This window comes from Pyrus communis, chromosome 8 (genome assembly GCF_963583255.1).
Source record: "Pyrus communis chromosome 8, drPyrComm1.1, whole genome shotgun sequence".
Taxonomy (NCBI): domain Eukaryota; kingdom Viridiplantae; phylum Streptophyta; class Magnoliopsida; order Rosales; family Rosaceae; genus Pyrus; species Pyrus communis.
Window position 1 is genome coordinate 21,166,934 of NC_084810.1, and position 13,061 is coordinate 21,179,994.

Sequence of the window (13,061 nt, forward strand, 5' to 3'; positions counted from 1 at the left end):
ATGAAAGACTATTGATGAATAGAGTGTTGAGAAATAATGGAAATCAAATAAGAAATTTAAACGCACGAAGACTATTGCATAAAACTTACACTGAAGCTAATTGTTGGAAGTTCTTATTAGGGTATTGGGATCTGTAGCAAAAATTATATTGGAATTATATAGAGTTATTGGGGTCATGTGAACCCATTGATCCCTCCGCCTTCTCCTTCCCCTCGCTACCGCATGTGAACTTCACGCTAGTGGTGGATTTAGAATTTCAATATCGGGTGTTTCTAATATAAAAGTTTCAAATACAACTTAGATACAAATAACTTTAAAAAAAAATAAATAAATAACAATAAATACTTTTCATTCCTAAACCATGATAGTACAAATACTAAATTTGTCTATGACAAGGTTTCATACTTCGGAAACGTTTCATTATATTTCATTATCGATACAAGAAAAAAAAAATCTTACTACACAATTAAACTATCACTTAACCATTAATTTTTTATTTTGTTGAGGAGTGAATGCTTAATGATATTTATAGCGAAAAATGCACTATTCGCTAACGCAACTGCAACTGATAAAACCGAAGCCAATTATTCAGAATAAAAAATAATAAATCATATTCACTAATGAAGACATAAAAATGTTTATATGAATTAACCAGCATATGATCAAATTAGTAAAAAAAATAACAAACCATATCACAATAATTATATAAATATTTTCATCTAATACACATAAGACAAAAATTATAAAATCTCATGTGATGGTGGAGAGAGCTGGATTGATGGTGGTGGGTTACCGTTGGGATTAGGGTTGGAGGGGTGGATTTGGGGTTTGTGTTAATTAATGAGGGAATCGCGCAAAAAATAGTTGGGCCTCGGGTTTGTAGACGAAAGCGAGTTTTAATTTTTTTCTAGAATGGCCTACCCAAAACCATGCTGTTTTGGCCAAATCATTAAAAACAAAATTAAGACGAGTAATACTACACTTAGCACTTATTTGTATCATCTTTCTAGTGGAGGTAGGGTTGGCCCATCAACGCATGTAGGTTTCATATATATTAGAGATATGATACAAATAATAGTACAATGGTAAGAGTACCATTTTTGAATTAAGACTTCTTCATCTTCTTCATTAACCCTCTGCTAGTTGTTGCGCTGCAATCTATAGAGTTCTAAAACCAGCACATATTCAGACCATCGGGTGGTCCTTAAAGATCTTCACAGGTGCTTCTCAGAGCTTTCATAAGGTTTCAAGACCACCCGGATCCATTAATAAATTCGCCCTTACTTCACTCATGAATCAATGTGACTCAAAGACCATGTTAAGCATAAAATCTCAAATACCATGTTAAGCATAAAAGAAAGCAGAGAAGGAAGAGAAAAGCAGAAGAAAAACCGTATATTTCATAGACTGAAGGGAATGAATAACAAACTTAGCCTTCCCTTTCTCAACTTATTCATGGCTCTTCATTTCTTACACTTGACAACAATAACATGTTTAGTATCGGATTAGATTGTTAGTGAAAAAAAGAGACAAGATTTACCCGAGACGACAGTATCACATTTGGTTTTGAAGCTATTTCCAAGAACTCCTTACCCGCAAGGCAGTGGCATAGATTTGCTGTATCTTATTCCTTCTTATATAACTGCTCGCTAGGCCGCTGAAGGTTCTAAGCATCTGTTGTTGGATGCTTATCAACAGTTGATGACAATTTACATATATAAATAAATTTGAATATACTAATAATAAATGCAACTCAATAATATGAACAAAACGAAATTAACTTTAAACAGATAAAATAATGATCGAGGCTTATGTACCGCAATATTCTTAAAACAGAATTTTGTCCCTACTTTGTGCTTGTAATTCGTTGGACGTCCGTTTCACCAAAATTCAACGATCTAATTAAGTCAAGATCCCAACATCGAAAAACTTGACTTCTAGTAGAATGAGATTTCTACTAAAAAAACTCCAACATTTGTCACTTATCTTTTATTACATGAGTCTTCGTTCTTCACTTTTTTATGTAAGGACATCTCCAACCGAAGAGTACAGAGGATCAAAAATAGCCCGAAAACTGTCTCCAACCAAAGCTAGGCCTAAGGGCTCGTGGGCCCCACAGAATATGAAAAGGCCAAAGGGCTGGCCACGTGCAACCAGCCAGCCAGCCCTGGCTGGTTGGAAATTTTTTAAGTAGTGTTGGTTTTTCTGTCGGTTATAACTGACAAAAATAAGAGAAATAGTGTCAGTTATAACCGACACAAATAGCCGGAAAATTTTGAAATAAATGGCTATCTGACAGGAGTAGTGTCGGTTATAACTAACACAAATATGAAAATTTTTTAATATAACGGCTTTTTTTTTATTTTAATTTTTTAATTTTTGTTTTTTTACAGAATTTTTTTAAATTGTTTTTTTTTTTTTAAATTCTATTTGTTTCCTATAACTTCCTAAGCCATTATACAACATTAAATTAAATTAAGTAATATGAAACAACATTAAATAACATTAAATTTAAATAATAAATTATGTTTGGCCCTATGGCCCTCGGTTGGAGACGGTTTTTTGTGGCCCTTTGGCTCTCGGTTGGAGATGAAAGCAAATATGGCCTTGTACGGTTCATTAAAATATTAATTTTTTGAAGGACCAGAGGGCTAAAACGAGCTCTCTGGCCAGCTCTCGGTTAAAGATGGCCTAAGACATGGGAAGGAGGACATGGTCTAGGATTTATCCTGTTCAGCCTTTACTTGGGAAGGAGGAGGACCAGGTCTAGGATTTGTCCTGTTCAGCCTTTACTTGGTCCCCGAAGTTGGTTGGCATTTTAATTTTAATAACGGAGAAGTACATGTGTTACAATGACTTTGGCCTACAAAATAATTGCTAAGAGAATCTCACCAATTAAGTGTAAGAAAGAGATTTGTTACGAAAGAGACTGGTGTGGATTTAAAACCATGACTTGTTTGTTTGTTTTTTTTATAATAAATGATACTATTTACACTGAAGGAGAGGGATGTAGGTTAAGCCTAGACTTCTTACTTATAAGTAAGAATAATACTACTAGATCGTAATACTAAGTAACAATGATATATGATTTTTTAATTAATAGTCGGATAAAACTTATAGCCTTGCACTGAAGTATGGTTTTATTTTTGTTGCCAAAAGTCATCATGTCTGGCATCAGCGCTTCCACCGGTGACCAACGGCCGTGATTGCGTGTAACGTCATAGTGTTATATTAAAATTTTAAGGTTTTATTTTTATTTTTTTGGTGAATTAGAATTTTAAGTTTTGCAGATGCTTTTGACCTTTTGTTATTTATTTAATTTTGTTCTTAACTTAGACTCTTAGGAACTTCTCGGCCTGCATTATCTTATCAATATCATTGACATTGCGGTCACTCATAAGATGTCTTTAAAAAATGCAAATAGCGATTAAATTAATTAATGTGTATAGTTTGAAGAAAGGTACCCCTTGAAATGTCAACTTTGTCTATGTCAGGTACATAAATTATTTCCATCCAACCGAAAAATGGCGTGGAATGGAATTCTGCAAATCTGACTAAACTTTGTTTATTTATACACACACACACACACACACACATAATTATTCCTCCAGTCTGCGCTTGGACATTTGTGGTGCCTTGGGGGTTACGGCTTAGCAACACATACATTTCTTATATGAAATTACTTTTTAAATCGTCATTCTATATAGCCGACTGATTGAACCACACGATCTGACCTGCAGGTTTAGACCCTGACCAATGAATTTCATTGAACAATAAAGTTCACGAAGATGATCGATGTTGCATGAATAATAGATTGCTCAGTAGTTGTGATATACCTTATGACAAGGTTTATACAAGCTGATCAGCTCGGAAAATATTAACCAAGTGGAACCGGACGTTGCATTGCATCAGTAGTAGATTGGTCATGATTTGGCTAAGCATGGATGCCATTATATTCAATTAGGTGTCACTAACACTACTGTTCTTTATTTTCTTATTCATTAAGTTTAGAGCACAAACTTGTGTATTTAGAGTTTTTAAATCCTGTGAATAATTTCATCCTTTGTATTTCGACTACTATTTACAATGAGAAAACAACTGCAATATTATTGCGCCAACTCCTATCCAAACTGTTAAATCTTGATTATCCGAAGTAGCATAGTTTCATTCATTTGTATTTGGACTCTCTTTCTTGTAGTCTTAGGGCCACCGACTCGGATCCAAACTTTTTAATTCCAAATGTGCTGGAGTAACTTCATTCCTTTGTACTGGACTATTATTTGGGATTTGTAATCAATTGTCATATTAGGTCGTTAGTATCATTTATTTAATTTTTTTCGTTAAGGAAAAACATTAAAAGCAATTATTCCCCCTGTTAAGGAATACAGAGAAAATATTGCCTTATAATTTGGATGAAAAAAAAGGCTCACCGAATATATATATATATATAGCTAAGAAGAGTACATAATGGAGACAAAGCTATCTTGGCCAAAATCCAAATCATTTGAGTTCTAAAGAGGTATGCAAATGCAAAAGTACATTTCTTGCAAAAAATCAATTCTTGTATTGTGCTTGGAAAGTTGTGATTTATTTTAGTTTTGTAGATTAATAAAAATAGATTTAAATAATTTAAATTAAACATTATTTTAATTTCCAATAAAAAAATTAATGGCTTTACCCGATGAACAGATTCGTGGAGCAAACTTTTATTGCATTTTTATTTTAGTTTTGTTAAACAGTTGCTTTCATCTAGCTAAAGTATTTAATTTGCAAAAACTCGACGAAACTATGTCATCGAGCAAGATATATTCGTCAGCTATGGGTGGACGCTCCTTTACCCGAAGACTTTGTTTCGTCCATTGAAATTTAAGATGACGAATCCTTATTTAGCCCAAAAAAAGTATTTCGTCTGGCAAGGAATTTTTTGTAGTGTTAATTGAAAACAATTTAAAAAGAAGAAAAAAAAATACCCGATAAAACTAAGGAAAATGTGGTCGCCTTGGTAAAAAAATACCTATAAAACCCTACTTCTATTCAATAAGAGCTTTCTTCAAGGAAATTGCCTTCACTTAGGTTTATCCATATCGACAAAATATGAATAACATATCAATGAAATATAAACAACATATTAATGAAATATCAACAACTTAATGAAATATCAACGTTTGGACAACATATAGATACATATTGAATTTTAGGAAGAGGGCTTTATTGCAATAGGGTCATCGAACCAATTTCCCTAAAACTAATGTGCCTATAGCTTTGATTTAATTTCAATTGTTCTATCCATCCAGTACCACTTGAGTCTTGAGTTACATCATGACTTTATTAGCTAAGTTTGTCTTAAGTAAAAACCATAACACTAACCCTTGTTCAATAATCTTCAACTAATTGCATGACAAATTAACCATAATCTTGAATTATGATCAACGCCCCTTGCAAGCTGATCTTTCTTCCAGCATTCGAAGGCCAACATGCCTGCCCAAAGAACAAAATTTGGAGTGGGAAAACAACAATATCATATTATTAGGGAAAAAAAAAACCAAATAATTTATATTTCGGATGATTTAGTAGAAATTATTTAGTTAAATATAATTAAGTAGTTGTATTATGTACAGGTAATTTCTTATGGTTTTATTTGAATGCATGTAACATTCATACCTGCCTAACATCATAAGAGTGGCTTGAGGATTGGTCCCTGGTGATAAACTTTTGAACACAGATCCATCAACAACACGTAATGCCTTGATCCCCCTGACCCGGAAATCTCCATCAACTACTTTTCCGACGAGGCATCCACCATGGTAGTGCCAAAATGTGGCTACTGTATCTCGACAGAATGTTTCAATGGATGCCACATCTGACTGGTTCATTGGTAAAGGCGGTCCAAAAAGGTTAAAACCATTTTCGCCTGGCAAATCTCGAATCTTAAACGGTTTCAATGAGTTTGTTTTTAATAAATCACCCATTTTCCTCACGGCACTAACACAACGAGAAAGGTCTGCTTTCTTTGCAAAGTAGTTGAATTTGACATTTGGGCCGACTTTGACATCATAGGATGATTGCAGTTTAAGAGAACCATAGGACAAGGGTGCTGGATTTTTGGTAGCAATGTGCCCGAAAGTTGAATTTATCGTCATGGGAATAGTTGGATTAGGGAAAAGACTGAAGGCCATAGTAGAAAATGGTAAGCCGGAGAAAGTCTCTATATAGTAATCACTTGTGATACCAGCAATCTGTGCAGTAGAAGGTTCTAGTTCAGATGGGGGCAAAATGGTAACGTAATGACGAGGATTGTCACGCATAAATTGCCCAACGTGAGGTTGTGGGTGAACAACTGGGATTTTAAGAGATGAAAGGTACGACTTCGGGCCAACACCGCTAAGTAGCAGAAGTTGAGGACTCCCAATTGCTCCTGCACTCAATATAACCTCACCCTTACCACGTATCAATGCCTGATGAGACCTCCCGTTAGAATCAGTGTATATGATTCCTTTAGCTGACAAACCTGCATTAAATCGATATTAGAACTGAACATATATTTAATTTACAAGTTATTAAATATATAGAATAGATTCAAATTCTTCAAATATATCAAGGAGTTCTTTTTCTTTTTTTTTTTAACACCCTGATAGATTTGATTTTTTTCAATCGAAACATATTAATGTACCTACACGTATGTATATTCACAGTTATGTACGCAACATACAAGATCAAAATCAAAGTCCAACCAAAATCCAATCTAAAATGGGTTTTTCATATGAAAAAAATAAGAAAACCTTAACTCATGTTATCGAAGGATGGAAATCTAAATCGCCTTTAATTGTATATATCAAATGTTAGCATACCTGATGCTTTGGAAGAGAAAATGATCCTCTCTACTGCGGCATGAATTGCAACTCTCAGGTTTTTTGGATGTCCTTTATTTAGCAGTTCCACAGCTCCATGTCTTCTTCCACGATCATCAAAGATCGTACCCGTGATTTTAGTTCCCTGAATGTGATCCAAAGTAAGTCCATTGTCTGGACGAACACCAGCTTCTAACAATGCATCTTTCACAACAGATTGCCAGTGTGATAAATTCGGACGGAACACTAGAGTGTTTTCAACCCATTCGTATGAATTATTGACTAAGTTCATGTCCAATTTAATTCCTGATTTCTTGAGGAATTCACTGTCGGCTCTTGAGTAAAGACCAATATTGATCATACTTGACCCGCCTAGGACCCGTCCTCTTACAAAAGCTACACCATCTTCTGACGTGAACCTCTGGGCCGGTGTCTTACCGTCATCTTCTTGCATGAAATTTGCAAGAATCCCAGCGTTACTCAACACGTTTGGATATGCTGTGGGAATATCTCCCCTTTCTAGGAGGAGCACGGAGTAATTTGTGGATAAAGTTGCTGCCAATGGGCACCCTGCCGTGCCCCCTCCAACCACAATGTAGTCATATTTTTCTTGCAATGGTAGATCAATTGCGTTACATACAAATTTCAAGTAACTAAAATCTGCAGCATATGAATAAAAAAATGAGGGAAACAAGATTATATAACGAGAACTGTTTGTTATTAAATTTATTGTCATATAAGTTACTTGAAGAACCAGTGAAACTTTTAAAATATATTTAGTACCTTGGATGTTAGAAGGTGTGGCAAATGAGTGAACCCCTAATTGAGGGCAGAAGACAAAAAAGTACAAAAGCAATAATCTAGCAGCAATTGCTGATTTCTCCATATTGTTTTCGAAACAAGATTTTCCTTTTTTCTCCTGAAAATAAAATATTAAAAGAAAAATTAGTTTCTTGTTCCTCAAGCAAAGACTTTTGGAGTAAAATTGCTATCGAGTCATACTCTAAAACACACAAGGTCCGACAAGTTTTTTTTTTTTTGAGCTCCATATATGGAGTTGAAAGAGCTCGACTCTAAACTTAAGAGTTTAGCAACCAAATCCTATCCCAACCCAAGTCCATTTGGTGCTAAAAATTCAATTTCTACATTCCCAAGTTTTAGAACTATTGTTCAAGTTGCTATTTCTAACGGTTTCCACCATTCAGAAGCACTTGAATGGTGTGACTAGGCTTGATGTGGACGCGCTCGGAGGCACGTGCCCACCCAGAGGCACGCGCAAACGTATGGTGAGTTGAGCACCCAAGTTTTAGAACTATTGGTCATGTTATTGCAGCATATATAATATGTTCCTTGTTTTTTTTTCGCAAACATTTCCTATTTTCAACATTGAAGTCAATATTGTCACAAATTGTGCAATTTTGAATTCTTGTCACAATTTAAATTTTTTAAGTTAAGATGTTCGTAAAAATAACTTAAGATAACAAAATGTATTGGAAAAAAAAAAAAAAAGTTAACAAAAGAAATATGAGACTAAACTACTTGTTTGACATTTAAAATAGCTAAGGTGCTAAATTTTAGCATTGTAGGATTGGGGGAGAAAAACAGTTTCGCAACATAAAATTTGTCTTTTGTTTGCCAAATTTTGCATTTGGCAACTCCCCCCTAGAGTTGGTCTAAAGAAATCTTATTTTCCTTCAATCATTTTTGCATTTGAACTAATATTCTATCATAATTTAAAATAAAAACATTCCTTCTCTCAAGAAAATTATACGATTACAAATTTCTAATAAAGATTTTTTTTTTTTTTAACAAACGATAGGATAATATTTTAATCCTGTAGATATAAACTAATAAAATCTTGTGGTTAAATGAGTGCAAGAGAGAATACTCTTAACCAACTGAGTTACAAGCCACTTTCTATTAAGATCTTTAATTTAAGCCTATAGGTGAAAAATAAAATGAGAAAGAGGATGAGGTGTGAGTGCAATTATAAATGAAGCATAATATTTTCACAAAAATAAAAGGGGTGTGATGTCCACACACCCTCTTAATTTTTAGTTGTTGGATCGAATGAATTGAAGAAGATCAAAGAACAAAAATTAATAAGGAGTGTGTGGATTTCACACCCCAAATAAAAATAGAACTAGAAAATAGAATTTTGTTGGAATATTTAATTTTGAAGTGTGAAATATGGAGTATGATTGGACAAGTAAACTTTTAGAGTTGGAATAATATGAAGTGATATTATTTATAAAATTACATTTATAATTCATGACTGGTTGTTATATTTTGGATTTGTCGTTGCACTATATCATTATTGATAATGTCATCACTTATATCGACGTATACAACCAAATTATAACAATTATAATCACATATTAACTTTCACTAAGTAATTAGACTATTTTCACTTAAGCAATCACAACCATTAAGGACTGGTTTGGCATTCCTGAAATTTTTTTTAAAAAGTCGTTTTTAAAAAAAGTTTGAGCTAAAATTGTGTTTGGTAAATAAAAAAATAAAAAAACTTTTTTTTTTTCAAAACATGGATCCAAACCAGCAGAAAACTCTTGCTTATGAAAACAATATTTTTTTTTTCACAACACAGAAACCCCAAACTAACCCTAAAATAGCCAATGCATTTGCCACAATATTGGCCTCCCTCCACACATGAACAAATACAACTTTTGTGAAAGTCTATTCATCAATCCTCTCAATTGATTGAACTTACTATGAAAGACTATTGATGAATAGAGTGTTGAGAAATAATGGAAATCAAATAAGAAATTTAAACGCACGAAGACTATTGCGTAAAACTTACACTGAAGCTAATTGTTGGAAGTTCTTATTAGGGTATTGGGATCTGTAGCAAAAATTATATTGGAATTATATAGAGTTATTGGGGTCATGTGAACCCATTGATCCCTCCGCCTTCTCCTTCCCCTCGCTACCGCATGTGAACTTCACGCTAGTGGTGGATTTAGAATTTCAATATCAGGTGTTTCTAATATAAAAGTTTCAAATACAACTTAGATACAAATAACTTTTAAAAAAAAATTAACAATAAATACTTTTCATTCCTAAACCATGATAGTACAAATACTAAATTTGTCTACGACAAGGTTTCATACTTCGAAAACGTTTCATTATATTTCATTATCGATACAAGAAAAAAAAAATCTTACTACACAATTAAACTATCACTTAACCATTAATTTTTTATTTTGTTGAGGAGTGAATGCTTAATGATATTTATAGCGAAAAATGCACTATTCACTAACGCAACTGCAACTGATAAAACCGAAGCCAATTATTCAGAATAAAAAATAATAAATCATATTCACTAATGAAGACATAAAAATGTATATATGAATTAACCAGCATATGATCAAATTAGTAAAAAAAATAACAAACCATATCACAATAATTATATAAATATTTTCATCTAATACACATAAGACAAAAATTATAAAATCTCATGTGATGGTGGAGAGAGCTGGATTGATGGTGGTGGGTTACCGTTGGGATTAGGGTTGGAGGGATGGATTTGGGGTTTGTGTTAATTAATGAGGGAATCGCGCGAAAAATAGTTGGGCCTCGGGTTTGTAGACGAAAGAGAGTTTTAATTTTTTTCTAGAATGGCCTACCCAAAACCATGTTGTTTTGGCCAAATCATTAAAAACAAAATTAAGACGAGTAATACTACACTTAGCACTTATTTGTATCATCTTTCTAGTGGAGGTAGGGTTGGCCCATCAACGCATGTAGGTTTCATATATATTAGAGATATGATACAAATAATAGTACAATGGTAAGAGTACCATTTTTGAATTAAGACTTCTTCATCTTCTTCATTAACCCTCTGCTAGTTGTTGCGCTACAATCTATAGAGTTCTAAAACCAGCACATATTTAGACCATCGGGTGGTCCTTAAAGATCTTCACAGGTGCTTCTCAGAGCTTTCATAAGGTTTCAGGACCACCCAGATCCATTAATAAATTTGCCCTTACTTCACTCATGAATCAATGTGACTCAAAGACCATGTTAAGCATAAAATCTCAAATACCATGTTAAGCATAAAAGAAAGCAGAGAAGGAAGAGAAAAGCAGAAGAAAAACCGTATATTTCATAGACTGAAGGGAATGAATAACAAACTTAGCCTTCCCTTTCTCAACTTATTCATGGCTCTTCATTTCTTACACTTGACAACAATAACATGTTTAGTATCGGATTAGATTGTTAGTGAAAAAAAGAGACAAGATTTACCCGAGACGACAGTATCACATTTGGTTTTGAAGCTATTTCCAAGAACTCCTTACCCGCAAGGCAATGGCATAGATTTGCTGTATCTTATTCCTTCTTATATAACTGCTCGCTAGGCCGCTGAAGGTTCTAAGCATCTGTTGTTGGATGCTTATCAACAGTTGATGACAATTTACATATATAAATAAATTTGAATATACTAATAATAAATGCAACTCAATAATATGAACAAAACGAAATTAACTTTAAACAGATAAAATAATGATTGAGGCTTATGTACCGCAATATTCTTAAAACAGAATTTTGTCCCTACTTTGTGCTTGTAATTCGTTGGACGTCCGTTTCACCAAAATTCAACGATCTAATTAAGTCAAGATCCCAACATCGGAAAACTTGACTTCTAGTAGAATGAGATTTCTACTAAAAAAACTCCAACATTTGTCACTTATCTTTTATTACATGAGTCTTCGTTCTTCACTTTTTTATGTAAGGACATCTCCAACCGAAGAGTACAGAGGACCAAAAATAGCCCGAAAACCGTCTCCAACCAAGGCTAGGCCAAAGGGCTCGTGGGCCCCACAGAATATGAAAGGGCCAAAGGGCTGGCCACGTGCAATCAGCCAGCCAGCCCTGGCTGGTTGGAAATTTTTTAAGTAGTGTTGGTTTTTCTGTTGGTTATAACTGACAGAAATAAGAGAAATGGTGTCAGTTATAACCGACACAAATAGCCAGAAAATTTTGAAATAAATGGCTATCTGACAGAAGTAGTGTCGGTTATAACTAACACAAATATGAAATTTTTTTAATATAACGGCTTTTTTTTTTTTAATTTTTTTAATTTTTGTTTTTTTACAGAATTTTTTTAAATTGTTTTTTTTTTTTTTTTTTAAATTCTATTTGTTTCCTATAACTTCCTAAGCCATTATACAACATTAAATTAAATTAAGTAATATGAAACAACATTAAATAACATTAAATTTAAATAATAAATTATGTTTGGCCCTATGGCCCTCGGTTGGAGACGGTTTTTTGTGGCCCTTTGGCTCTCGGTTGGAGATGAAAACAAATATGGCCTTGTACGGTTCATTAAAATATTAATTTTTTGAAGGACCAGAGGGCTAAAACGAGCTCTCTGGCCAGCTCTTGTTTAAAGATGGCTTAAGACATGGGAAGGAGGACATGGTGTAGGATTTATCCTGTTCAGCCTTTACTTGGGAAGGAGGAGGACCAGGTCTAGGATTTGTCCTGTTCAGCCTTTACTTGGTCCCCGAAGTTGGTTGGCATTTTAATTTTAATAACGGAGAAGTACATGTGTTACAATGACTTTGGCCTACAAAATAATTGCTAAGAGAATCTCACCAATTAAGTGTAAGAAAGAGATTTGTTACTAAAGAGACTGGTGTGGATTTAAAACCATGACTTGTTTGTTTGTTTTTTTGTTTTTTTTATAATAAATGATACTATTTACATTGAAGGAGAGGGATGTAGGTTAAGCCTAGACTTCTTACTTATAAGTAAGAATAATACTACTAGACCGTAATACTAAGTAACAATGATATATGATTTTTTAATTAATAGTCGGATAAAACTTATAGCCTTGCACTGAAGTATGGTTTTATTTTTGTTGCCAAAAGTCATCATGTCTGGCATCAGCGCTTCCACCGGTGACCAACGGCCGTGATTGCGTGTAACGTCATAGTGTTATATTAAAATTTTAAGGTTTTATTTTTATTTTTTTGGTGAATTAGAATTTTAAGTTTTGCAGATGCTTTTGACCTTTTGTTATTTATTTAATTTTGTTCTTAACTTAGACTCTTAGGAACTTCTCGGCCTGCATTATCTTATCAATATCATTGACATTGCGGTCACTCATAAGATGTCTTTAAAAAATGCAAATAGCGATTAAATTAATGTGTATAGTTTGAAGAAAGGTACCCCTTGAAATGTCAA

At 33.6% G+C, this 13,061-nt stretch overlaps 1 protein-coding gene across 1 annotated transcript; it reads right to left on the bottom strand.

The window, feature by feature from the left end:
• Positions 1-5,207: 5,207 nt before the first annotated feature.
• LOC137743118 ((R)-mandelonitrile lyase 2-like) lies at positions 5,208-7,734 on the bottom strand. Its single transcript, XM_068483024.1, has 4 exons — positions 7,632-7,734; positions 6,849-7,508; positions 5,662-6,508; positions 5,208-5,478 (listed from the first exon to the last, which is right to left on the bottom strand). The coding sequence occupies exons 1-4, from the start codon at positions 7,732-7,734 to the stop codon at positions 5,427-5,429; spliced, it is 1,662 nt and encodes a 553-aa protein (XP_068339125.1). The 3' UTR covers positions 5,208-5,426.
• Between the last annotated feature and the right edge of the window lie 5,327 nt (positions 7,735-13,061).

Coding starts and splice junctions, on each gene's coding strand:
- LOC137743118 (XM_068483024.1), bottom strand. CDS start 7,734: ATGGAGAAATCAGCAATTGCTGCTAGATTATTGCTTTTGTACTTTTTT. Junction 7,509..7,631: donor CACACCTTCTAACATCCAAG/GTACTAAATATA, acceptor CATATGCTGCAG/ATTTTAGTTACTTGAAATTT. Junction 6,509..6,848: donor TTTCTCTTCCAAAGCATCAG/GTATGCTAACAT, acceptor GATTTAATGCAG/GTTTGTCAGCTAAAGGAATC.